The sequence below is a fragment of the Corythoichthys intestinalis genome, chromosome 10 (genome assembly GCF_030265065.1).
Source record: "Corythoichthys intestinalis isolate RoL2023-P3 chromosome 10, ASM3026506v1, whole genome shotgun sequence".
NCBI classification, from domain to species: domain Eukaryota; kingdom Metazoa; phylum Chordata; class Actinopteri; order Syngnathiformes; family Syngnathidae; genus Corythoichthys; species Corythoichthys intestinalis.
The window spans coordinates 34,742,719-34,770,590 of NC_080404.1; the positions used below are offsets into that span (position 1 = coordinate 34,742,719).

General features: G+C 38.6%; 2 protein-coding genes across 4 annotated transcripts in view; one reads left to right on the top strand and one right to left on the bottom strand.

Annotated features, from left to right (window-relative positions):
* On the top strand, positions 1–20,450 carry supt3h (SPT3 homolog, SAGA and STAGA complex component). Of its 3 annotated transcripts, XM_057848736.1 has the most exons (13): positions 145–977; positions 1,091–1,372; positions 3,802–3,914; positions 7,182–7,266; positions 7,891–7,977; positions 12,643–12,739; positions 12,873–13,006; positions 13,083–13,158; positions 15,419–15,531; positions 15,596–15,700; positions 15,783–15,911; positions 17,523–17,612; positions 17,677–20,450. In XM_057848736.1, exons 3-13 carry the CDS (start codon positions 3,832–3,834, stop codon positions 17,716–17,718), a joined length of 1,041 nt encoding a protein of 346 aa, XP_057704719.1. In that variant the 5' UTR covers positions 145–977; positions 1,091–1,372; positions 3,802–3,831; the 3' UTR covers positions 17,719–20,450. The 3 variants fall into 3 exon arrangements, with proteins under 3 accessions (XP_057704717.1, XP_057704719.1, XP_057704718.1); XM_057848734.1 differs by lacking the exons at positions 145–977; positions 1,091–1,372 and adding an exon at positions 1–96 and having other exon boundaries at positions 17,677–20,449; XM_057848735.1 differs by having other exon boundaries at positions 145–1,372.
* The window catches only part of cdc5l (CDC5 cell division cycle 5-like (S. pombe)), an 11,382-nt gene continuing 1,293 nt past the window's right edge, over positions 17,784–27,872 (bottom strand). The window contains exons 5-19 of the mRNA XM_057848733.1: positions 25,873–25,972; positions 25,661–25,787; positions 25,499–25,590; positions 25,289–25,433; positions 23,904–24,095; positions 23,663–23,811; positions 23,418–23,589; positions 21,220–21,384; positions 21,039–21,119; positions 19,086–19,331; positions 18,916–19,023; positions 18,758–18,847; positions 18,256–18,387; positions 18,092–18,172; positions 17,784–18,019 (exon numbers count right to left, since the gene is read on the bottom strand). Coding sequence (XP_057704716.1) covers positions 17,903–18,019; positions 18,092–18,172; positions 18,256–18,387; positions 18,758–18,847; positions 18,916–19,023; positions 19,086–19,331; positions 21,039–21,119; positions 21,220–21,384; positions 23,418–23,589; positions 23,663–23,811; positions 23,904–24,095; positions 25,289–25,433; positions 25,499–25,590; positions 25,661–25,787; positions 25,873–25,972 — 1,997 coding nt within the window. The 3' untranslated portion in view covers positions 17,784–17,902. The remainder of the gene's footprint in view (positions 18,020–18,091; positions 18,173–18,255; positions 18,388–18,757; positions 18,848–18,915; positions 19,024–19,085; positions 19,332–21,038; positions 21,120–21,219; positions 21,385–23,417; positions 23,590–23,662; positions 23,812–23,903; positions 24,096–25,288; positions 25,434–25,498; positions 25,591–25,660; positions 25,788–25,872; positions 25,973–27,872) is intronic.

The window sequence follows — 27,872 nt, forward strand, 5'->3', positions numbered from 1 at the left end:
CTTCCACCCCTATATGACGTCATCAAAGCGCGCTGCAATTTCACTCGAACGTAAATATTGTACAATACAATAACTTACGACGCGTCATAACTTTTGGTGAGTTTTAATGATAGCTTCTTCTGCATGTTCAACTTTTCTCCCTCCATCGACATGTCATTGTGTTTTCTTTGATTGTGTGGAGCATTGTTGGCTCTAACCGCAGCCTTTGAATATAGGAACGTCGTCGTTTTAATATTCAGATTTTACTACCGGAGAGGAAGCACTGCGGTTAAAACACCTGCGTGTGCGTGCGTGCGTGTGTTGCCTCAATACAGTTCTGCTATGTTGTTTTTAGAAATCGACTCAGCCAAAAATTGAATTTAATATATCAATGCTACTAGTGTTTAAAGATGTGAAGTTGGTGAAATTGAAATGATAAAGTTAAACATAGACATCATCACTAAGTAATGAAGTCTGTAAGTGTAAAGTATATTAGGGCTGTAACTATTGATTATTTTAGTAGTTGATTAATCGATTAACTAGTTAGTTCGAATAATTGAGTAATCGAAGGAACATAAAAAACATAAACATAAACAATAAAATACCTGAGCTGAGCCTCACACGGTACAAAAAAAAAAAAAAAAGAGGATCTAAGTCAGTGGCCTTGCTAAAGGTACCGAAACCCACAAGTTTCACATGTGGATTCACCGAACCCTTCAGAATTAGATAATCAAGCAATTTTATTCTAATTCAAAACCACTATATATTTAAGCGAGCAAGCTAATAATTAAGCAATTTCCCGTTCAGAATTCTTCTCATTTTGACAGCATGTTTTATAAACAGGTTAAAATCTGACACTACGCTGCCCATTGGTCTGTTGTACTCCCTCATACCAAGTGTGAGTCAACCTTCCACTGAACAAACCAGTTCCTCCTGCCATCAGATCAAGGACGAGCATTCAAAAAAGAAATGGATTAAAGTGCTTGTGACACGAAAAAGTATGTTTATTTCATAATACACGCGGTATTTTATGCTCCTGAATGATATGGACCGCTTGGATGTGTGTGGAAGCGATCGCTATATTTATTTAGTTTTTTGAATCCCGCGCCAGGAAAATGAGTGACTTCCGGCTTTGGTCTCGCATTGAGGAGGAGGGCGCTGTGACGTGTACGGTAGAAGACGTCCTCTTCACGCTACAGTGTACTGTTGTGTATGAGGACGAAGGATTCAGCTGATTTTGCGGATTAATACTTTTATTTTTTGCATCACGCCAGCCAAACGGCTGCAGAAAAATCATTCTGTATGCGGGAGAGGCGTATGCGCCTTTTTGGAGTTTCAAAAGGTTCCCATTCACCGTGGATATTTACTGTGGGACCATTGGACTTACAAGGAAGTGAGTAAACATCTTGTTTTGTATTATGTCAAATACGAATACAGTGATTACAAAGTAAACACTATAAAATTCCTTTAAATAAAGGACTACTTACGTTTGATCATTGATAGGCATGTAAAAAGCTATCCTCACGCTCATTAGCAGTTAGCTGTTAGCACGTTAGCTACACAACAATTCCAGCCACCCTCCTCCAGGGAACGAACTGTAAATTGCTCTCCGCCGGGCGGTTTGCCGATCCGCAAAGAAACTCGACAACCGGGTCGTCATGTCAAATAATCCAGGCTAGTTATGTGTGATTTTCCACTTCGAAGACTTTGAAACATCACTCGGTTCGGGTTAGCATGTCGGCTAGCTGTCACTCCTTCTGGTCTGTTTACATTCTCCGAAGCCGGGGAAGGGAAATGACATATGTCCGATTTAGGTGTCATAAAATATCGTTCGGCAGGTGTGACAGTAAAGGTAAAGTCGACTGTTTTGACCATTATGGAGTAATTTTGCCATGTCGTCTTGAATAAATGGATTTTTATTATTTTATATTCCATTTAGCACAAGTTATTTGTCATGACCATGCCATTTATTTAGCAATTGGGGAAAGTACCTGGGTAAAAAGAATATCCTGTAAAAGTATTGAAGTAAAGAGACAGAAACAATGACATTTTGCCGCTCTCTTCGTCGCGTTTTCCTCATTGTGAATAGTTCCCCCTCGACGGGCTGACTGGTCCTTCTCAAGCCATTTATATAGCTATTGGGGAAAAATACTTGGATAAAAAGAATATCCTGTAAAAATATTGAAGTAAAGAGACAGAAACAATGACATTTTGCCGCTCTCTTCGTCGCGTTTTCCTCATTGTGAATAGTTCCCCCTCGACGGGCTGACCGGTCCTTCTCAAGCCATTTATATAGCTATTGGGGAAAATACTTGGATAAAAAGAATATCCTGTAAAAATATTGGGAGTAGAGAGACTGAAACAATGACATTTTGCAGCTCTCTTCGTCTCGTTTTCCTCGTTCTGAACAATTCCCCCTCAATGGGCTGAATAGTAAAACCGATGAGCCTAGTCTACCGCTGACGTCATCCACCTGTTGGGGACGCTAAAGCCCTGTAATTGTAGGCGTGGCTAACCGGCAGATTAAAAGACTAATTTCTCGTCATCTGCGCTTTGCTAAATTGTTGTATATAGTCGAATCGTCTCAAAATATGATTCTAATTCACATAATAATGCCATTTAAGACTTTTTTTCTGGTGTCGTATGCTCTTTAAGCCTGTAATTTGGGAGTAAACCAGTCAGAACCTGGTCTAAAAAAGCCACTTTGCCTAGATTAAATCAGTGTACGAAAATAGGGCTCTACGTTTTTTTACCTTCGCTGAACCCCTTAGATTTACTCACCGAACCCCTGGGGTTCGATTGAACCCAGGTTAAGAACCACTGATCTAAGTACAACAAAAGATAAACTGGCTAACTTACATAGCAAAAGTCGGCTAGCTTAAATGCTATAAAATGCTTTTTTTTTTTTTTTTTTTTTTTACAATGCTGTTAACAAATGGTTCAAACACATATTCCCACAAAAACGGCTAAATATATGTGTAAACTAATTACGAATTATTCATATTCACTGTTGCCACTAGAGGGCAGTGTATCCACCCAAATCAATAAAACTAAGGGGCAGTTTACATGGCGACTCTGCGACATAAAGAGTCAATGATTGTGTTGCGGAGTGGCCTCGCGTTCGTATGGTGTCGGCGAAGACTGAAGGTAAAGACTCAAACCTTGGAATCCTGCCCCCAAAGTGGAAGACTTCGATTGCGGGGGCTTGAGGGAGGCTTACTCCGCATGCATATCAAAAGCTCCCGCGGCGTGAGACAACGCCGATAACGTCAGCACTCGTACACGTAACATTGGGCGTGCGCAGCGGTACTACTAAACATTAAAAACAGCAAATATGGCGGAATGTTGGCTTTAATTTACTGTTTTAATAATATTTTCTAATTAATATGTTGAATGTTTCCATTTTGTGCCTTTTTGAACAAAAGAAAAATGCCACTGCTTGGAGTGGGCAGGCATATTTTTTTCCGGGCTGAGCAGCTTGGTGGGGTCAAAGTGCATCATTCGGTGTCGCCTTGTAAATCTGCACTGTGCCCTAGGGCCTGGCATGAATACTACATCGTTTTCATGCGGAATTGCGACATTGTACGAATGGAGACGGACCCATATAAATGCAAATTTGAAATTATTCGTATTCTCGGAGAGTCACCATGTAAACAGCTCCTAAAGGTGAACACTTTCAAAACACCACCATTACCACACCACTTTAATTAAACGAATACTTGAAGCAGCAAAATTTAATTCAAATCTTTTTTCTAATCGAATTACTCGACTTAATCGATTAATCGTTGCAGCACTAAAGTATATGTGTTCATTTTGCTCTAGTATCGAGTTTGTAATTGGACTAGGAGCCACATGGCTGGATCGGTCATCACCGGCTCCCGAGAACGTCCTGCGGCTTCAAGGACCAGCTTCATCCCCGAGATACAGGGCATGATGTAAGACTCACACACACAACCATAGACTCACCTGTGTACAGTGTGGTTTCAGTGCATCCAAAGAGACTGTTGGAAGCCATGTCCATCTATTTTGAATGTGACATAAAACACAGCACATAATCACAATTGGCCATACACACAATTTGCACAAATAAGCACAGTCCAATGCTGGCTTTTTAAGCTGCAAGTGTCACAATAGCAAGGGCGTAGGTTTGCATAGGGACGGTAGGGACATAACACAGCCAAGTTTTCAGGATGCTGAAATTGTCCCCACCAACTTTTAAGCAACCGCATTTGCATTATATAGTGACTTCAGTTATATATGTAGGTTATTTCGATTGTCTTCCTATATGTTGTAAGGATATAATTGACCCTAATATTATGAAATGAATTATTTTCATAATGTTCAGACTTACATTTACCCCTTTTCACTTGCTAAACATGCCAGTCCATTTTATTTTCCTCAAACTCACGTTCGATTAGCTGATGACTTGATACCCCACACACATATACACACATACTCATAGCCCTGACTGAAATACAACACGCCACCTTTTCCGCCCCCTTTGAAGAGGAAGGATATTAGATTTTTAGTTTTTTTTTTTTCGGCCAGCAACAGCCACCGTAAGTAACACAAAAAGATGTCGATGTTGCGGAGGTGGGGAAAACAACTAATTTCGCTACTGAAAGTCCGACCTGCATCAGAGTTAGCATAACATTAAACTGTGTGAATTTGCTAACATACAAAATTTGAGTAGGAAGCTGCTTAGAGAGACGTGTCCTCCATTTCTTCTGTTAACATTAATTAAATTGTGAGAAATTTAGTAAAGCTAGGTTTACCTCCTTCTCCCCATTTTTCAATTTTTATTTTATTTATATGGTCTTAAAGTAGCCCAAAGGAGCTTTCATTTTTTGTTGAGTTTGGCTGTGGTTGTGGACAAAAGCTGTAGTATTTTACCATTTTTCAGTTCTGTTAAATTTCCTTATTTTGACAGACAATGTTGAGTGGTCTTAAGACAAATATTTATTTTTTGCATTCCTGGATAGTTAAGAGATCACCGTAATTTTCGCACTATAAGGCGCACCTGACCATAAGCCGCAACCCACCATATTTGACACCAAAATGATATCTGTTCATACATAGGCCGCACTGGACTATAAGCCGTGGCTATCCTTATTGTATTATGGGATATTTACGTACACAAAATATACCACCATGAAGCTTTCAACCAATTGGCTGAAAAGCTTCATTGCTTCATTTGGCTATCACTGCTCCCTAGGGGGGGAACAGTCAACCTCTGCTGCCACCTGCTGTCAACACTGTTGCCTTCCAACATGCCTCCCAGCATGCATTGCAGCACTACAGATGTAAATAACAATAAAAATTCATGTTCTGTGTTAATTATTTATTAGTTACTGTTTCAGTTGTTTCATTAATTGCTAGTTATGGTATTTGGTAACACTTTATTTTACAGAGACAAGATAAGATAATCATAATTATGACATGACACTGTCATGGCATTAATGAATGCTTATAACACATGTCATTTAATGTCATCTGGCAAATTACCCTAACCCTTTTGAATGATGAAGCGCCGAGCTGGACATAAATGGAGTTAGTGACATAAGGTGCTGGATGACGCCTAATGACATCTGTCATAAGCATTCAGTAATGCCCATGATAGTGTCATGTCAAAATTATGACGATCTTATGACGCCACTGTCAAATGAAGTGCTACCTATTTACCCAAATAAATCAACAAATAAGCCGCACTGGACTATAAGCCGCATGATTCAAAATGAAGGAAAAAAGTAGCGGCTTATAGTCCGAAAATTACGGTATTAGCAAGAGTCTATTAACTGTGTATTTTAATATAATTTAGGCTATGTTCAAATACTGCAGTTTAAATTTGCTCATAAAATTCAGACATTTATTCAGGAAGTTTTCAAAATATTTCTTTAGTAGGTTTGAATCGAACGGTGTACCACCTAAACCAATACATATGAAAGTTAGTATAAATTAATACAGATTTATTTTGCATCGATAATTCAGCTTATCAATTAATTAGGTTCATATTTGTGAGAAATGTAGTCCTTACACCCGTTCACCCAATCGGTTTGGTGTTGTTAATGTCCCATCCCCAGCAAAAAGTGTACGTGCAGGTTATGCTGTTATATGGTCCCTATCAATGTTGAGACCAAACCTACGCCCTTGCACCATAGGCATAGTCGTCATGGTAATGTTGAAACATATCTAATTGGATGTCTTTACATGGGAGTCAGGCTTGACATCTAAACTACAGTCGAAGCAGAGAAAATGAAATAAAATGCAAATATATTACATTACAGGTTAATGTATCCTCAATGTGTGTAATTGTGGAAAGGTTTACAGAACATTAAATATTTAAAAATATGGCAGCTTTAAAGGTTGTGCAAAATGAATTTCTGTTAATCATTGACACAACCAAAGAGTTTTTTTCTAATAACCTAAACTAACATGTTAGAGCAGGATTTAAGATTTAAGAATGAAGTAAAACAAAATAATACCCTCCTGCTTTCTCCTGTGGAGGCCAAACAATTGCTCACAATTATCCTTCTGCATCTTTAGTAGTACATTCTAAAAGTACAAGAATATGCATTCCTATGTATTTCTTTAAAATGGGTCGATTGGGCCCATTGGGTATGGGTAGCCATCAAATAAATATTGATTTAAAATATAATGTAAGAAATGAATATACTAAAAAGCACAAGGATGACTTGAATAAAAAATGTTTTTTGTGTTGTACAGAATTGGTTAATGACTCCAAATATTTAGTTGATGTTAGAAGAATTTCCTTCAGGGTCTTCCCACATCTCAGAATTCAAGATAAAATATAGTTACATTTTTTTCTTCTCTACAAAAGTCCAATAAAAAAAAAACCTCATCAATATTTTACATGCTGTTAGATCCAACTGGTGTGTGTGTGTGTGTATATCTCACCTGGTGGTCAGAGACGCCTGAAACATTCAAACCCCAAAACCGAAGCCTAAGCCTCTGCGTGAACCCCCTCAACCTCAAACCCTAGACCCTCGCGGTTGCGTTATGGATAGTCACCATCCGCAAATTGCAGCTCAGAAGGGGCGGCCCTGCTGGCAAACGATGAGAATCGATGTGTGCTTTCCAATTTTGTGTGTTAGACTCCAAATGCTTTCTATAAATGCAAATTGGAAGGTTTGCACAAATGTCTGTGGTTTATTAGTGTGTGTGCGCATACATGTGCGTGTCAGGTTTTCCCTGGGAGATGCTCGCAGGCCGCTTCACGAGACAGCAGCCCTGGTGGAGGACATCGTGCACACACAGCTCATCACCATGGTAATCTTAACTAATTCACAGCGATAGATGTCCAGTCCATTCAAATAGATTGGACGTCTATCGCTGTCAGTGGTAGTCAATGAGTTAATGTTTCTTTCGTGAAAATAGCTTAAATGTTGTTGTTTTTTTACTGACCCAAAAAAAAAAAAAAAAAAAAAATCACCCAAAAAAAGTCCAAGGTTTACCTTTTTATAGGGCAACAGACTTTTTGGGGTCATTTAAAAAATCTGTTTAATTATTATTATTATTTTTATTATATATTTTATTAATTTTAGAATATACATTTTTGTTCTGTATTTTTAAAAATGTATTTATATAAATGTATGAAGTGGTATATTAAAAAAAGTTTAAAAACAACCAAATTAGTCAAATTAAAATGAATGGCCCTCAAATGACACTCTAAAGTTGACTTTATTTTTTAATATCATAGTCCTTAAATAAGTACCCTATAAAGAGTTAAAAATGATGCTGTTGAACATTCCCGGCGGACTGTTTCACCAGAGGATGAGAGTTCGAGATGAGACAAGACCCAGACTTTCGATTCGGTTTTGACATTTTTGCATGATCAAATTCGTTTGTTGTAACAGTCACTCAAGAACTTTTCTCCCATGACTTTCTGATCAGCTCCATCAGGCAAGTGAGGGTGCCACACTTCGGGGGTCGAGGGTCATTGCCGTGGAGGACATCCTCTTCCTCATGCGCAGAGACAAGGTCAGCACAATAAACGGACACAGGTCAATTGAAACAATTATAAAATTGGATAAATGCTTTCCTTTTAGAAACAAATGACTTTTTTTTTTTTTTTACAGAATGAGTACAAATTAGGGCTGTCAAACGATTAAAGTTTTTAATTGAGTTAATTACAGCTTAAAAATTAATTAATCGTAATTAATCGCAATTAATCGCAATTCAAACCATCTATAAAATATGCCATATTTATCTGTAAATTATTGTTGGAATGGAAAGATAAGAAACAAGATGGATATATACATTCAACATACGGTACATAAGGACTATTTGTTTATTATAACAATAAATCAACAAGATGGCATTAACATTATTAACATTCTGTTAAAGCGATCCATGGATAGAAAGACTTGTAGTTCTTAATAGAAAAATGTTGTACAAGTTAGAGAATTTTTATATTAAAACCCCTCTTAATTTTTTCGTTTTAATAAAATTTGTAAAATTTTCAATCAAAAAATAAACTAGTAGCCCGCCATTGTTGATGTCAATAATTACTTACTCAATGGTCATGGATGCCTATAAAATCAGTCGCACCCAAGCGCCAGCAGAGGGTGGCAAAACTCTATAAAACACAACAAGTGAGCGTTTCAATGTGTACTGTCATTTAAAACTCTCTGAGCGGGGCATCTGCGTTAATTGCGTCAAATATTTTAACGTGATTAATTTAAAAAATTAATTAACGCCCGTTAACGCGATAATTTTGACAGCCCTAGTACAAATGTTTTTGTTTTGTGTGTATACAATGTGTGTTACTAAACAATTCACTGACTATCATTTAAATTGGGCGTTTTGAATCTGCGTAATTTTTGGCGCTACTTTTTTATCCAGCTGATAATTTTGCGGTTAATAGTCCTGTGTGGTTTATGTGTGGAGAATATAATATACCTGTATTTAAGGCGGAAAACACAGACAAGGCTGAAAAATCAGTTTCTGCTCTTGCACCCCTCTTTAAAATAAACTGCTGTATTTTAAGCCAAAAGAACTGTTGTGTTTGATAGAACAATATGTCTACATGCTGCCATAGCAGATTTATGGCGCATTAAGCCCTCGAACTATTTTTAATTTGTCCGTTTTACCCTGGAAACACCCGTTTACAGACGTCGCGCAACCGCTTTTGTTTCAACCTAGCCATAAAAAGAAGGTAAGTAATTTATTATTCGAAATGTCTGTCATTTTAAACTTAGGATCATTAATGGATGTCTAATATTTAGTTTAAAAAAAAAAAAAAACGACTTGAAAAAATTATTCGCTCACATAATTTAAACTTTTAAACAAATTACTTCACAATGAAAAAATTAGCGTCTGTAAATAAGTCACGGATATCGACCTCATAACTCGCTTAATTGTATTTTTTTCGTTACTGTCACATTTTCCCCAATATTTTAGATAATAAATAATTGATCCAAACAAAGAAAAATTGACAAAAAAGTTAAAAAAGGTAAATAAATGAAAAAGAAAATCTCGATTACTCCTTGATGTCTGCGATTTCTGCATCGCGACCCTTGCCGTAAAATCTCCCAAAAATCCAGCTGTGGCAATTCACAGCTGTGTCTTGACACTCGGTGATACATGCTGCATTGTGTTTTTGGATCGAAAAGAGGTAAGTACGCATATATAAAATATAATGTATAGTTGAAATTATGGCGTCTTTATTTATGCTCTCGCATGGTCTCACCTCCAGTTAGGGTTTTTCTGTTTAAAAACCTTTTTTTTTAAATGCACCCCTTTTCAAATTTTTCCTTCTCCAGAAAATTTAAATTTTAAGCTTTCCAATGATGTATCACACATGCATGTTGGACAATTTTGAAATTTGGCAAAATAAGGATTCTCAGAGCGGAACTTCAAGTCACCTGAGTGTTTTCCGCCATATACAAGTTTCCTAGGCGAAATATGGGCGATGCCATCTTGGAAAATGTCTGCTCGAACTTCCAGTTTAGAAGGAACAACACGAATTGCGGTTGAAGTAAGCAGTGTTTTGACAAAGTTAAAACTGCAAAATCAGACCAGAGGAACGCACAGAATCTCTATTCAGCACGACGTAGATGAGACTCCGAGACGTTCTGTGCTGTGCGTGAACTTTTATGACTTTGTTGCTTATTCGTGGACAAAATTATAACAACCTGTGAGCCTGTGTTGACGTAAGGTGTTGATTGAAATGTCAGCCACTTGAGTGACCAAAATGAGGTGAAATTACAAATAATATTACATTTATTACATTACCGAATGCAGGAGGGCTGACACGGATTTTGTTGTTACAAGGAAATACTACTAGGTATGTACATATAAACAAAAATAGTATGTCATTATTTTTTATTGCAAATGCTGATCGCAATAAAATATTTGGACAACACTATTCTTCTTGTTTGGTGCATGTGCAAAACAGGTCAATAAATCACAATTTATAACATTATTAGAAAAATAGAATACAAGAGTGTGATATCAAAAAGCAGAGCTCCGGATTTCCGCCAAATTTTTCCCTGACATTACGGTTTCCAGACAGACTTTCTTCCGCTGTCCTCGGTAATTCCAGCTTCAATAGCGTATGGCGGAAGACACTCAGGTGACTTGAAGTTCCGCTCTGAGACCCTCAATTTGGCCAAATTTCAGAACTGTCCGATATGCATGTGTGATACATCATTGGAAAGCTTAAAATCTCAATTTTCTAGGGGAAGAAAAAAATTTGAACAGGATTTCAGGATAATTTGTCCCACTCCTATTCCCAAGATATCTCTCCATGTCTGAAAACAATGACACAAGTAGATCCCGTGTCACCTTACACGGGAATTTACTGGGATACAGTGGGGCAAATAAGTATTGAGTCAACCACTAATTGTGCAAGTTCTCCCACTTGAAAATATTAGAGAGGCCTGTAATTATCAACATGGGTAAACCTCAACCATGAGAGACAGAATGTGGAAAAAAACCCACAAAATCACATTGTTAGATTTTTAAAGAATTTTTTTTTTACTTCATTATTTGTTTATTCGTTTGAATATTTTTTCCGTTTATTTCAGCATTTATTTAGTACAATTTTGTTATTCATTTAGTTTTGTCACTCCTTTTCTCCAGCGCGCCATAAAATAATTTTACCTGTAATTCCCCAATCAAACTGATTGGGGGTCAATTGCGGGGCGGCTGATTTTAAAAGCAGATACATTTGTTCAATCTGCGCAAGGAAGCAAGAATGCTAAAATGAAATCAATAAATATTTACTGTAAATACATAAATGAAATAATTTTAGATGACTAAATGTCAAAATAAATACACTGGGTCTCCCACTTGAAAATTGTAGAGAGGCCTGTAATTATCAACATTGGTAAACCTCAACCATGAGAGATAGAATGTGAAAAAAAAAAATAGAAAATCAAATTGTTTGATTTATAAAGAATTTATTTGCAAATCATGGTGGAAAATAAGTATTTGGTCAATACCAAAGTTCATCTCAATACTTTGTTATGTACCCTTTGTTGGCAATAACGGAGGCAAAACGTTTTCTGTAACTCTTCACAAGCTTTTCACACACTGTTGCTGGTATTTTGGCCAATTCCACCATGCAGATCTCCTCTAGAGCAGTGATGTTTTGGGAGTGTCGTTGAGCAACACAGACTTTCAACTCCTTCCAAAGATTTTCTATAGGGTTGAGATCTGGAGACTGGCTAGGCCACTCCAGGACCTTGAAATGCTTCTTACGAAGCCACTCCTTTGTTGCTCTGGCTGTGTGTTTGGGATCATTGTCATGCTGAAAGACCCAGCCACGTCTCATCTTCTTCTTCTCCCAGTCCTCTTCTGGATCATCCAAATGCTCTCTAGCGAACCGCAGACAGGCCTGGATGTGTACTGGCTTCAGCAGGGGGACACGTCTGGCAGTGCAGGATTTGAGTCCCTGGCGGCGTATTGTGATACTGATAGTAGCCTTTGTTACTGTGGTCCCAGCTCTCTGTAGGTCTCTCATTAGGTCCCCCCGTATGGTTCTGGGATTTTTGCTCACCGTTCTTGTTATCATTTTGACGCCATGGGGTGAGATCTTGCATGGAGCCCCAGATCGAGGGAGATTATCAGTGTATGTCTTCCATTTTCTAATAATCGCTCCCACAGTTGATTTCTTTACACCAAGCGTTTTACCTATTGCAGATTCAGTCTTCCCAGCCTGGTGCAGGTCTACAATTTTGTCTCTGGTGTCCTTCGACAGCTCTTTGGTCTTGGCCATAATGGAGTTTGGAGTGTGACTGACTGAGATTGTGGACAGGTGTCGTTTATATCGATAATGAGTTAAAACAGGTGCCATTAATACAGGTAACAAGTGGAGTCTCGTTAGACCTCGTTAGAAGAAGTTAGACCTCTTTGACAGCCAGAAATCTTGCTTGTTTGTAGGTGACCAAATACTTATTTTCCACTCTAATTTGGAAATAAATTCTTTAAAAATCAAATAATGTGATTTTGTGTTTTTTTTCCCCACATTCTGTCTCTCATGGTTGAGGTTTACCCATGTTGACAATTACAGGCCTCTCTAATCTTTTCAAGTAGGAGAACTTGGTGGCACAATTAGTGGTTGACTAAATATTTATTTGCCCCACTCTATGTATGTGAAAGGGGGCTAAATAGTGCAAATGTGTGTGTGCGTATGGGTAGAGGAAGCTATCTCGCCTGTTGAAATATCTTCAGTTCCGAGATTACAAGTCCAAGCTTCTGAAGAATCTCGATGACGACGATGGGCAGCAGGAACAAGGTCGGCCCCTTTTGTCTTTTTCACATCAAATCTTGAGACGATTACTGTAATAAAAATACTTTCCAGCAAACGAGTACTGTAAAGTATTACTCCTACTCATTACTCCTAAGTAACTAACCCTAAGGTTTGTCAGGCACGGTCGCCGGGGGCATCCAGCGTCGCCAGCGTCTGGCTCAGGATCACCTTCTGTTGTTGGACCACACCGGCGAGCTGCTGTCACTGGTGGAGCGTCGGGAGATGGACCCTGTTAAACAGGAGCGACTGGAGGTTGTCGCCGTGGCGACACGTCGGCAACCTCGCCTCACCAAAAAGATTCCAATTTTAATCGTTTTGCAAATTGCAGCGCATGGAACGTCACAGCAGAGCCATGGACCCCACGCAGTATGCCGAATTCTGTGAGAGTCGACAGCTCAGCTTTGGTAAAAATCTTCAGCGTTTTTCAGTCACGTCTAGTCGGCTGCGAATGATTGCTGCTAACCCTCCTCGTCAAAATGGATTGGACGTCTAGCACCATTATTTACACTGAAACATGATCATTCAATTTCCGTTGTGCTCTACAATATGATAATATCCTGTTTATTTAACCAAAACAACTTGGCCAATTTTATATCAATTCAGCAATGCAAATTTTGGCCTATAAACTGACTTGCTACCTGAATGGGATTTCAAATACCATTTTAGTTCCACCAGTTGGCCTCAAAATGTCCTTATCTCCACTCAACGTTTAGTCAATTGGCTCCTCTTAACCAACTGTACGTGAGTAATACCTGCAAAACAATTGAAAATGACAGCACATCATCCACACAAAACACAATTAATTCCAATGTCAATATTAATTAATGTATTACTGCAGCCTTAAAGCCACTGGTCAAAAGTTTTAGTAGATATTTAGATATCTTTACTACATTTGAGAAATATGTACACTGGTACCTCAACATACGATCGCTTCGACACACGATCTTTTCGACATCCCACGTAAAATTTGACTCTCCATTTGTTTCTACATCCGACGAGATGCTTGAAATATGACGATTTATGACAGCGCCGCAGTCTCTTTGGTTTCCCGCAAGACTGATTACGGCGAATTTTCTTGTAAGAGAAATCAGCATGGGTTCCAAGAAGGTTAGTGCAGGTGGTGAAACAAGGAAAAAGGTGAGGCTTACTATTGAAATAAAGATGGAAATGATAGAAAACTATGAGCGTGATGTGCGCGTCTGTGAACTGTCTCGACAATACCACCCTGGAATGTCTAGTATCTTGACGGTCCTCCTCCGACCTCTGCTCGCCAGCCTTTATAAGTTAAGGTGACAATTATTATTATTGTAACATCCCCCAAAAAAATCGCCAGCGTCGTCATGTTTTTACTCATTTATTTCAGAACTTGTGCAACACAACATGTCTACTGTCTGCCGCAGCTGAACCTGAAAAGTAAAAAAAAAAGTTATTTCTCACTGTCAAGTCAGCCACACGGTGCGTTCAGGTACACCACGCAAAACACGCCCGCCACATTAGAACCCGGTTCGTTACTTTATTACAGGTATTATTATTATATTTATGACTAAAATTATTATTTCGATTTTTTAAAATTTATTTATAATCTATTTGTTTTGCTCTGTGTAATTGCTATGTGCAATTGAACCAGCAGCATTTATTAAGGATTTAGTGTAGGTTTTCGGGCTGTGGAACAAATTAATGGAATGATAATGTATTCTTATGGAAAAATCCTGCTCGACATACAACCATTTTGACTTAACAACAAGGTCCTGGAATGAATTAACTTCGTATGCAGAGGTACAATACCACAGTAGGCTACTGTGTTACCTATGTTTACACTTGATAGTTTTAGGCTGCAGCACTACTTGACATAGTTGTGGCAGGTCTGTTTAATGTCAATTTAAAAAAAGAGAGCTTTTCTCTAGCCTGACAAGTATAAGCGGGTGAAAAAGAATGGATAATCAAAAATGTATTATATCGCGTTATATCGATATCGTGGTATAAAATGGCCGATTTCGTGATGTATTTTTTTCCATAACGCACAGCACTAAATGCCAGGGAATTACACCCCCACAAAAAAAAAAAAAAACACCTTAGAAAAAAAACTGCCAAAGCATGACTTTTCAAGTAATGAAAAAACAAAACAATGAATTTTTAAAAAATGTATTTAGTCTACACATATCAATACATGTGGCATTGTCCTTAATTGTCATTAAGATTTTTTTGGCCAAGAAAAAAAAAAGCTACTTTTCAATAGACTACTTTGACTTTTTTTCCCACCTTCACTATTAAATGACAATAAAAAGACTCACCATTTGACATACAAATAAGCCTTAAATTTTTACACACAAAAAAAAATTCTAAAAGACATGATAGAATGCTTTTCTTCTCAAAGCAACGTAGAAATGACAACATTTTTAAGTAATATCTATTCTTGCAATTCTTCACTCATTCCCCCCCCCCCTTTTTTTGAAGAATTAACCCCCCAAAAAATAACACAGCTACATACTATACTACATGTAAAAATACATAGGTAATTCTCATGAATTCCTATGAAATTTTACAAATTTATTTTCCCATTTGCTCCAAAAAATGATCATTTTCTTCATATCCAACCAAGACACCCTGCCCCCCAGGCATGAATACACAAAATACTATGTTTCACATGATTTCCCTCTCTTGCAGTTAAAAAAGCGTCCAAGTTCCGAGACTGGCTAGATTGTAGCAGCTTGGAGCTCAAACCCAACGGTATCACCATGGAGATCCTGTCGTACCTGGCCTACGAGACCGTCGCCCAGGTAACCTCCTCGTCCGGCGGTCTTACGATCGAGCCATACTTTGACTCTTGCTTTTTCGCTGCAGATTGTGGACTTGTCTCTGCTGGTCAAGCAGGAAATGGTGGCCAAAACCAACACCGTTGCTCACGTCATCTCAGCCAGCCATATACAATACAACACTCACGCAGAGGTCACGCATGCAAGCACGAATGCATACGTACGTTAGGAGTCGTCGCCTTTAACTCAAGTAAATTTTCGCCGTCGTCCGGCAGGTTAAGAAGGAATCGGACTCCCCCGAAGCCACGCCTCCCTCCACGCCTGGCTCCTCCCACTCATCCAAGCCCCTCCTCCAAGGCAATGGAAGTCTGGATGGACGAGCGAGGCAAAGGAAACGCAAAAAGGTAGCCGCGCAAGTTTGGATGAGACCACAACTAACTTAAGCCTTTAACACCTGGGCCTATTTTGTCTGAATTTGCATGCCGTTGATGTTGCCTTTATATTTCAAAGAAAAAATAGTTCACAATGGTCTGATTGGGTCCCTTTTTCAGGACACCATGACCTTCATGTCCTAACTGTTGTTTTCTTCACCGACCAATTATAATCTACATTTTGGATCAAAAAAGATGATTAAATCGCCAATTTTTTTGTCAAAATTTGTAATATTGATGTCCCATTGACAACCAAACATGTTCAACGAAATGTTTTGAAGCTTGGTAATATTTATTTAACTTGTTAGGATAAACATCTAACAGACGAAAATGAGACTAAATAGTTTTATATTTGATAATTTAACAGAAACAGAAAGTATGGTCATCAGCGATTTTTGTTCTGTCTACATACTATGGTCAAAACAGTTTATATACAGTAGACCAACAGTGTAAAATAGTGAAAATAAGAAAAATATATTTCATCTAACACAAAAAAGGTTTGGACTTGATATCGCTTTGTGAGGACCCATCACCTTATCACAAGCATGACCACACAATCAAGCTAACACAACTCTATATGCAAATTGAAAATATAGTGGGAAAAAATATAACATTGAAAACAAGTTTTTCAAAAATATTGACAATAAACTAGTTCAGTTCAATTTTTTCAGGCATGCCACTCAGTTTCCCTTTGAACAGGACACAGGGCTATGTCACACAGCCCACTTTTACGCCGTTGGCACACTGCTGTCACTTCTCACTCGCCGACTCATCCAAAGAAAACGACAAATCTGGTCCTCTTTTCTGCGAGTTGATGAAATAATGCATCAACTTGCCCTATATTTAGTTTTTGATTCATTCCGCACGTTTCAAAGTCACTCGCTACATCACCTCCCTCTCCTTAGGTGGCGCCTCGCTTGGCAATTTATTAAAAATGTTCACATTACGTCCGTCCTTCGTGACCTCACAGTAGCTCCTGGGATATGTAGTTTTCCGTGGTGCCTTCGGTTTTGACAAAGGACAAGAAATGATCGAAATTTGTACATAAACACATGGTCCATGCAGCGCTTCAATGTTGAGGGCAAAAAAACTATAAAACTCAGATGACATTAACTCCAGTTTTTCTTAGTCGATTGACTTCAGCTAAAAACAGGCGTGGACCGCAGTTTCCGCACTTTCAAATGAGACCAACCAGTGGCACGTGGGTGACGTAATTACAGTGTGACGAGGCTTCAAAGAGGGTATGCATAAATGTGTCACTGGCGACATGTCCAGTGTTAAAACAAGAGTGGAAAGTGATTTTTCCAGAAAGGCCCCCCCCCCTTTGCTTCAAATTCTAGTTTTTGGAAAACCAATTTAAGAAACTGAGGATATATTTTTACAACTTTTTCTGCATTAAAAAAGTGACTACAAAAATCCATGTTTTCAGATTACATCAAGAACATTTCAAATATGCTTGAGTCTTGAACACTAAACCCTACCTTTTTAAACCTGCCTTAATCCCCAAATATATGGTTTCTGGAAAAAACAAAAACTGTTGAAAAATGTTAATTCTTAGTGTGCACTGAAACTGTGTTACTTCAGAGCTGTCCTGCGACTGCAGAGCCTCCGAGTGGAGCCATTCAGCCTTGTCATATCCGAGAGGCCATCAGAAGATTCAACTACAGACAAACGGTATGTGCGAACATTTCTATTGCAGTATCGATGCTAACGCAAAAATCTGTTCCTTCTGCTTCAGAGCACCTACAGAAGGAGCGGGATGTCTTACCTGTCCTGTTGATCACCACACAAATTATTTTCGGCTTCTGTTTAAGTAAACATCACACATCAAACAAAACCCGATGCTGCTGAAATAAAACTTTATTGGACACTAACAGGGAAACGACGAACATCGGGTAGCGCATAACACTAACTATTAAACTGGCGTTTTGCGAAACATTGCAAAAGAATGCGTTGAATGGTGCTCAGCATTTCTGAGCGCTGTTGCCCACCAGGGTGTCTCTCTCAGTCACCAGTTCTCCGTATCGTTGCTGGAGTTCCCGCTCTCGATCCATCTGACGCCCCACGTCCTCGCGCAATGCCTAAAGACATGTAGACTTTTAAAGAAAATGACTATAAACGCCTATTTCAAAAATATTTTGCGAAGGAATGACCTCGAGTCTTCTAGGAATGGCTAGGTCTTCTTGTTTCTTCAGCTGAGTGAACGTCTCCAACTCTGTGGCCGCTTGCTCCACCTGGTGGAAAAAAGTGGAAAGTTCTCCGAGTATTATAGCGCACTGTGAGTTTGAAAGACAAATGGCATTTTGAGCAGTCCCACCTGCTCCCACAGTTCGTTGTGCTGCTTGAGGAGTCCGAGGGCTCTGGACTGGAACCCGCCCAGAAGGATTTTAAGCTTCTTCTCCATCTTGGCTGCCTTGCGCGCTTCTGCTGTCATGTGCCCGCGGTTCACCTGCGTGCCAGACAAAAAAGCCAACCATGAGTACAAGTTTCCATCCATTTGAATTAGGAGTATCCGCGATCATGTTACAGAGCCATTGACGGATCAATGAGACATGAAAATGGATTTTTCTTTCAAAAAATACTAGCAATTACTACATATTTTCTATATTGTTGACCATTATAGTATCCTTTTATTTGTAATTTTGGACTTACAAATGTGTAGAATGTAATTAAAAACAATAAAATGAATCATAACAGAAATACATACTGGGCACAGCCTTAAGCCACACAAGTTAATAACGTTTGTTAATCTGTCTTTTCTGATTAAAACAACAATGGTATAATAAACATTTGTGATACAGATCGCAGACCAGTCTTACTTCGAGTTTCTTTTCGACGCTCTCGATTCGATCTTTCTTGGATGCCAAGTTGGCTCGGGTGTACCTGTTCTGTCCAGGCAGGTACAACACCTGCAGTACACACGTTTGTCAATAATCTTGTCGGAAAAGTCAGGCAAACATCAATGTGGCGACCTGACCTGTCCGTAGCATTCCTCCCACACTTGGCAGTAAGCCTCCATGCTGAGCTCCCCGTGACCCATGCCCACTTTCACCACCTCCATTTCAGCCGCCAAGATCGCTTTGGCCTGGTTGAAGAAAAACGTACATGACACTCACGTCCCAAATTTTCATTCTTTAAATCATCCACCTTTTCCATATCCTCTGTGCTGACGGTGTTGTACGGGTGCGTGTCCAAGTAAGCGATGTGTAGGGCGTTGTTGGAAGCTGACGCGGGTCCTCGGCCTTTGGCGCGCTGCAATTGGCCGGCGGCCGTCGGGTGGTGAAGGCAGTCGTAGTGCATCATGGTGATCATCTCCTGCTTGATCAGCTCCTCGGCCACCTGCAGGTCCGACAAGGGCTCCATGGACGACGGTCGCAGGACAGACTCGTTCACCTGCGGGTGCACAAATCAGAATTATCGCCATGTCTGAACTGCTTTGTATCTTTTTGCAGGTGTTTTAAATTACTAGCCTGATGAAATATGACTTTGAACCTACAAAACTAAAGCTTTTCACATTTCACACATAGATTTTCCGAGTTTGGAATTTTAATAAACTGGAAATCTTAATCAGCAAGGTTACAAATAACTACTTGGGATTTGTCAATTTGCATGTAAAAAATTAGTTTATTTTTCAGCTTTTATGTTAAATCGCCAAAATAAAAAACTTTTAACGTGAGGTTTCATTTTCGTTATATTGTACTATCCAAACGTGGTTCCAATTCGAAAGAGAATGTCTGGCAAATTCGCTTTCAGATTATTTTGGAGTTGTAGGAAATCAATTTTTTTGGTCATTTTCATCTTAAACCATTTTAAATAAAAATGAAAATTTCAATACTAAAAAAACATTTTCGTTACAACATTACAATTTCAAACAGGTGCCCAAAACTTATTCAATTATGCCAGTGACGACGATGGAGGTCTTTCAGTGCGCTAAATGCCCATTCAATGGCAGGTAATCAGTCACACTATCTTTTAACATTTGTTACAATTTAGAAAATATGACATTTTCTTTTATGAAGCTTACTAACATCAACAATGAATATATAATAATTAATTCAGTGACTAACCCTAATGCTTTGAAATACTTGTACCTTTGGGAAAAAAAAAACTTGTTTTTGTCAACGATGACGATAACGAAAATATTTCATCAACGAACTTTTTTTTCATGACGATGACAGGCTAAAACGTGTCTTGGGAGAAAAACATAATGAGATGGATGCCAGTTTTCATCTGACGAGTCGAGAACGAGATGGAAATTTGCTATAGTTTCCGTCAAAAGTTCACAATTTGTGATATTTTCTTATCGTATGTGTAGTTAGCACACATCTTAGCAGTGTTTGGTCGTGTCACGCATGTGACGTGCTGCGCCTCCCCAGACCCCCACGTCCTACACACAGGCTAAGCGTGTGCCCATTCCTGGCTACTTTTGTGAAATGTGTCAGATGTTGCTTGGTTTGTTTTCTTATCTTGGCTATGTAATGTTGCTTTAGCCTTTAAAAGGTGTGCTGAGTGATAATCACTCAATAAACTTACTTGTAGTGTTAGCATAGCATTGGCGTTAGCATTTAGCATGACGACTGTCTTCTTAAACTATTGGAAAACAGTGTGCTGTTTTCCTGCTAAGTGTGTATTATCATCATGAGGATGTTGAATTCCTTGTAGACTCTACAATTATGTGCTCGTCTGTCAATGTTCATTCAAAATTGTCAGAAACCTTTTATTTATTTACTTATTTATTCATTGACTAAAAGTTTTGAAGTTTATAGACAAAAACATTTTGAGAATTGTCGACTCAAACGAGTTGGAATTTGTCCTAGTTTTCGATGACTAAAACTAGACAAACACATTTTGAAATAACTAAAATATAACAAAGACTAATAAGTATTTTCATCCAAAAAAGACAAAAATTAAGAAGGCTGCCAAAAACAACACTGGAAACAAGTGTATAATACAATAAATACATTATATAAAAATTGTAAAAATAAAGATAAAGATAAAAATCTAACTTTTTGCACTGTGATCTCTTTGATGATTACAATATGAGGTGGAAAAAACCTTGAAAGCAAATTTTAATTTTTTTTTTTACTGTGTGTATGTTACCTCGGTGGGTCTGGGCAGGTCCCTCTGCACAGCAGTATGTCGCAGCTTCAACTCCTTCTCTTTCTCCGCATCACGTTGGGCCTGAAAAGCACAAACCAACTCATTTGCACTCATTGACAGCGATAGCCATCCATTTGGACAGAGAGTGGCTGGCAGTAATTAACCACAAGCATGCGGTTACCTGCTTGCGTATCTCGACGTCGGCAGCGTCCTCCACGTAGCCCACGTCCATCTCTGTCTCTTCCAGTTCTTTCTCGGCATTTTCCGGCAGGACGATCTCAAAGTCGTTTTTGGCCACGGGAAGCGACATCAAGTTCTGCTTCAGCTGCTGCGCTCTCTCTCGCTGCTGCATCGGATTGAGACAAGTGGCGTTGACATATGCAAATCGGGATGAATTTATTGCTGCGACGATTAATCGAGTAACTCAAATAATTTGATTAGGAAAATGCTTTGAATCAAACTTTGCGGCTTCAAGGATTCGTTTAAATAGAGTAGCATTGTAATGGTTTGTTTTGAAAGGGTTTGCATTTAGTTTTATTGATTTGGTTAGATACACTGCCCTCTAGTGGAAACAGTGAATATGCCCTAACTCGTCAAACACGGCTGAATCCAGCTGCTCCCTGTTAAGGACAACATAAGGCTTAAGTATGGTAAGTTTTTGTTCGAGCCAATTTGTTACTTTATGCATTAATTATTGAGGAGTATATTTAGCAGTTTTTTGTGGGAATATGTGTTTGAACAATTTGTTAAGAGCAGTATAAAAAAAGATATTAGCATTTTATAGCAATTATGCTAGCAGACTTTGGCTATGCAAGTTAGCCAATTGTTGTTTTGTTGTACTTCAATCCTCATTTATTAATTTTTTTTATACTGTTTGCGGCTAAGCTCAGGTATTTTATTTTTAAATGCATTTAATGCCCTTGTGAAATGAAAGGGCAATTCTGCATCTGCAATCTTAGCACGCTTTTGTTTTAAAACTAAAATTCTGCAACACATTAAATGTTCCTAAACAGATACTCCATTATTCCAACTAACTGATAGATTAATACATTACTTAGAGCCGTAGATGAAATATTTCCACATTATCTTTAAGAAATTTAAAAAAATATATATTTGACAGTCCAAAACAACTATAATTTTATGCCGGTGAAAGGTTACATCTCGTCTGAAAAAGTTGTCAAGAGATTGTCAACTCTTGGTTTGCTGTGACGCCACCTATGCCCAGGTCAATGGACTCAGATGGTACACAACGTTAGCACGAACATGCCAACTTTGTTCATATTCCTATTCTTAATTTACCATACATGCAGTGTTCTGACAAGTTTCAATCATAAGCTGGTAAGGAATTTTTCAACGCGCACTCACCATGAGTCGATGTCAGGCGGCAGGATAAGACAAAACGATGTGGCCGATAGTAATCCGTGGTCTCAAAATTGTCAACTAGTATGGTCAAGCTAATTGTGGTCATTCAGTCCGAAGTCATGTCGTTAGGTCAAATAACAATGCGAACTTGGCGTCTTCAAGCTTTCAAACAAAACAATGTAACGCGCAACTAGAAAGGTGGAAAAGCGCTATATAAGTGTAACACCATTAACTCTGCGGTAATCTATAACATACGTATGTGTATGCGTGGGGTTGAAAACTACATCCGCCAGCGTTCCACACCTGTGCAGAATAAGTCATTGATATATACAGTGGGGAGAACAAGTATTTGATACACTGTCAATGGGTTTTCCCATTGGCAGTGTATCAAATACTTGTTTTCCCCACTGTAGTTACATAGTGATGACGTTATTGCCCATTGTTACAGCATTGCCACATCACGTCACTAAACATAAAAACTGCTCTACATGATGCAAGTAATGCAGGAAAACTCAAAAGTACATCACCTTTCGAGAAGTACAGTTTTGACGTCTGTCATGTTTTTTTCCCTCCTTATTAGTTGTTATGCTCCGTACCATATATGTAAAGCTCCTTACCATTGTTTGAAGGCATCACCAATCCATATCCTTGTTTTATTTCTGAACTTGTCGTGACCTATTTGAAATGTTTTTTTTTTGCTCTATTGGTACACAATATCGTTAATTCTGACTGACTGATAGCAATCTTAGTTTACGTTGCCTAGAGTTGAATGAAGATGAAGAACTGATTGTTCTAACCACAGAATACCCCAAAAGTAACAATATCACAAATCGTTTTTTGAAATGGGAAAATCTCAGTTTAACCATTACGAAATGTGTTAGAACTAGTTTTTTTTTCTGTCTACTGAAATATTAGATCCATTTAATGAATAATTGAAGTGCAAGTCTTACATAATGCTCGTTTAACTGCCAAAAGGGGATTATGTTTCTCCCTACTTTGAATTTGCTCATTGCTCACCAGGTGCTTGGCGTACAACGGGTCAGCCATTTGCTCTTCACTGTTGATGTTCAGAATGTCCCTCTGCGGGGTGCGTCCCGGAGTCAGACCGGGCGTCGTTGCCCCGCGTGGAGTCAATCCTCCGCCCGCTTGTGGAGTCATGCCCTCTGACCCTTGACCTTGCCCAGGAGTTCTGCAGACAAGCAGAAGTTCTTAGCAGCCAATATTTGCTGGCCACGCTGATGATCCGCATTGCCGGCGCTTACCTGAATGGGGTGCTGAGCACAGTATTGGGGGTCTGCACTTGCTGCCGCTGAGGAGTGATGCCGCTGAAGTCGCTCTCGTGCAGTGGCGTGTTAAGGCCGCCCTTTAGTGGCGTGTCGATGTTGGTCAGCGCCATCAGATTCTGAGCTTCCTGGAAAAAAAACCCCAGCAACATCAGCCGTTTTAGTTTGTGCTATTGCCACTTTGAAAATTAGCTTTCAAACTAGCATGTCTTGCTCCCACCTGCATGATTCGGTCCTGGGCAGCAGGCGTACGGGGCGTTCGCAGTCCGGTGTTCATGGTGTTGGTTATGCTGTACTCTGACAACAGCGCAGAGGAGGCGCTGTTGGCGCTTTCGCTCTCCTCGGCAGCTTGGCGGGCCACCTCGCTAGCCACGCCCATTTTCACCACTTCCTCTAGCTCCACATCACTAATCTGTGAGAAGAAATTGGGAGTTTGAAACTTAAGTAAATGGTATTGAGTCACATTTTTGCCTCTGTCTCAATGACTCAAGAGTTCCGTAGGGATCCAGTTTCGGTGTACTACGATTCACGTTACGATTCAATTTACATCCTGTTTTTATATATTCCTATACAGTGACCAGGGAGTAGAGATAAGGCGTGTCGTGATAACAAATTTTAGTAGGAGATATATATTGTCTCATAAATTATTGCCGATATGCGAAAGTGGCAATTATTTTTTTTACCAATTCAACTACTAATGTATTGATACTACAACCTAATAAATCACCCATTCAAATGCAATAAATTGATATTCTTAATTACAACAAATAATAATAATAATAATAAAAAAAAACACGCACAACGAGTCATTTAATAGCCAGTTCAGTGCAGAATATGAAATGAGTAACCCAAAGCCATTTTTATTCTCTGCCAATAAGCAATTCAAAAGTGATCAAAAGTGTTTATTTGATCCAAAACGACTGAGTGAGCATGTAAACAAATTTGAGCCAAATTATTTATTGACAATCAGATTTTTCATAATGGGTGTGATTATAATGCTATTCTTAAGGCTTCTACACATATATTTGGTCATGCTGCCTTAAAATACTCAAGGAAAGATGAACCTTTACACAATTTCACCTTGGCTTATCACATTGGTAATTACAAGTACGTCCTGTTTATGCCCTTTGGTTTTCATAGCAAAAAAATACAACAGCAGACATGGGACTTCATTTTGGTTTGTTGCGTAGGCAAAACTGCTTAGACTTATTAATCTGCAACAAGAAGCGAATGCACCAAAATGCAAATGTTTTTGCTTGTAACTGAACATTTTAGGGACCACTTGGTTTAAACGAAAAAACAAAAAAAATCTAAATCCGTACACTACGTTTTTATGCTGGCATTAAAAAAGAATTTCAAATTGACGATGAATCTTCTTAAAATAGTTTCTAACCCTATTTACCATAATTATGGCACTACATGAAGGCAGCATCAGTCCGCACATGTTGATGCATAAACACGCAAGTCTAAATTGGATCAAAACCGCCATGATGTCAATAAGCAAATCAATAGTATCCATGGAAACAGTGCATCGGATCATAATTTTAATCCAAAAATAGGATCGGATTAAGGAAATTTGGTCCAAGTAAATGTAGCCAATGTTACCTGCGGCGCAGGCAGAACCAGTTTGGATCGTTTCTTAGTGAACTCAGCCACGCCGCTGGTCTGCAGGATGGCAGAGGGAAGGTCGCTCTCCTTCTTCTTCTTGATTTTCTGCTTGTCTTTCTTGCGGTCGCGGTCCTCGCGCTCGCTGCCAACAGACGACAAGCGTGTGAACGGCGTCATCGCACCCCTCGGCGCCACGCAGTAACTCACTTGCGCAGCTCGCCGTCCAAGTGCTGCTGCCGGAGACGCTTGAAGTTGGGTGCCAGAGGATCGTAAATCTCCATGCTGGTGTCGTAGAAGCCCTGAAAACAGACAAAATGGTCGCTCGGCGAGGGTCTGCTGTAATAAGAAGTGGCGCAGATGATTCATTACCGCAGCAGGTTTCTTCTCAAAGGGGATTTCGGCGTTGTAGTCTACTCCACGCTTCTTCTTCCTTTTCTTCCCGATGTGGATGCCCGCTGCTCTCAATTCTCTGCGCTTCTGCAACGCAGCCAAACGTCTGCCAGAGGAGAATGATGAAAATTAACGAAAATTAATCTCAAAAGGCCAAATTTCCAAATAAATGAACAAGGTGGGAGTGTGACCTGGCTTCTTCGAGCTGCTTTTCCCTGGCCTTCCTCTTGGCCTTCTTGCCCTGCGTGTTGGCCAGACGAGCTCTGGCCTCAGACAGCATCTCCAGCTCATCTGTACACATAGTAACATGTTGATTATTGGCAAAGAAAAATTCAATAGCCCTGAGAATAGTCTGAAGTATCGGAGATGCAAATGCAGGTAACACCAAAACGATTTTATAACGAAATTATTTTTCTTCTCACATGGCAGATGCACATGATTGTGTCCTATTAATATTGCTTTACGGCCACAGTCAACAAAAATCAATGAATCACACATGGTTGGGAGACGACTGTGATTATACACTTAGCCAGTAGGTGGTACCCTGCACACTTGAAGCTTCGAGAAATGTCTTTCTCGAACCAACTGGCTCAACGTTTCATGAAGCTTCATTTTACCATCAATAGTTTCTTTGTACTTTGTATTTGGGGGCAGACAGCACAAATTGCTGGAGTTGAAAAATATATCTGTCTTCAGTGAAATATTTTCAATATTTCATTGAAGACAGATATACTGCACTTGAATTCCACTATGGAAAGAGGGGTGATTTCCCCCCAAGCATTTTACTAAATAAAAAAAAAAAAAAAACTTGTTTTGAGTTTCCTGTTTTTTGTACTCGTCTTCCATAAAAAAAGAAACAGAAATGGGGTTGTAATAAATATTATTATTTATATATATATATATATTATTTTTTTTAAAAAATTATATATATATATTAGGGCTGTCAAATGATTAAAATTTTTAATCAAGTTAATTACAGCTTAAAAATGTATTAATTGCAATTAATCACAATTCAAACCATCTATAAAATATGCCATTTTTTTTCTGTAAATTATTGTTGGAATGGAAAGATAAGACACAAGATATATATATACATTCAACATACGGTACATAAGGACTGTATTTCTTTTTTATAACAATAAATCAACAAGTTGGCATTAACATTATTAACATTCTGTTAAACCGATCCATGGATAAAAAGACGTAGTCCTTAAAAGAAAAATATTTGTACAAGTTATAGAAATTTTAAATTAAAACCCCTCTTAATGTTTTCGTTTTAATAAAATTTGTAAAATTTTCAATCAAAAAATAAACTAGTAGTTTTTGTTTTGGTGATGTCAATAATTACTTACACAATGCTCATGGGTGCTGAAGCCTATAAAATCAGTTGCACCCAAGCGCCAGCAGAGGGCGGCAAAACTCCATAAAACACAACAAGTGAGTGTTTCACTGTACTGTCATTTAAATCTGTCTGAGCGGGGCACCTGCGTTAATTGCGTCAAATATTTTAACGTGATTAATTAAAAAAAAAATCAATTAACGCCCGTTAACCCGATAATTTTGACAGCCCCTATATATATATATATATATATATATATATACACACACACATATATATATATATATATATATATATACATATATGTGTGCAGATATCGATGAACTACTTAGTTCGAATAATCGAGTAATCAGATAAGGAGCATAAAATATTAAAATACCTGAGCTGAGCCTCAAATAGTATAAAAAAATAAATAAATGAGGATCTATGTTTAACAAAAGAACAATTGGCTAACTTACATAGCAAAGGTCCGCTAGCTTAAATGCTATAAAAATGCAAACTTTTTTTTTTTTTACCATGCTCTAAACAAGTGGTCATATGGCCACAATAAACGGCTAAATATACCTATAAACTGAATTACAAATGCATTTTAAACATTAGCTCAAACAAAAACTTAGCTTATGTTGGTCTTAACAGGGCGCAGCTTGATTCAGCCATGTGAAATGGGAGACGAGAAGGCAGTGAATTCACCCAAATCAATAGAGCAAAATGCAAACACTTTCAGAACAAACCATTACAAAGCCACATTAATTTAACGAATACTCGAAGCAGCAAAATTTAATTCGAATCTTTTTTTCCTAATCGAATACTCGAGTTAATCAATTAATCGTTGCAGCACTAATATATATGATA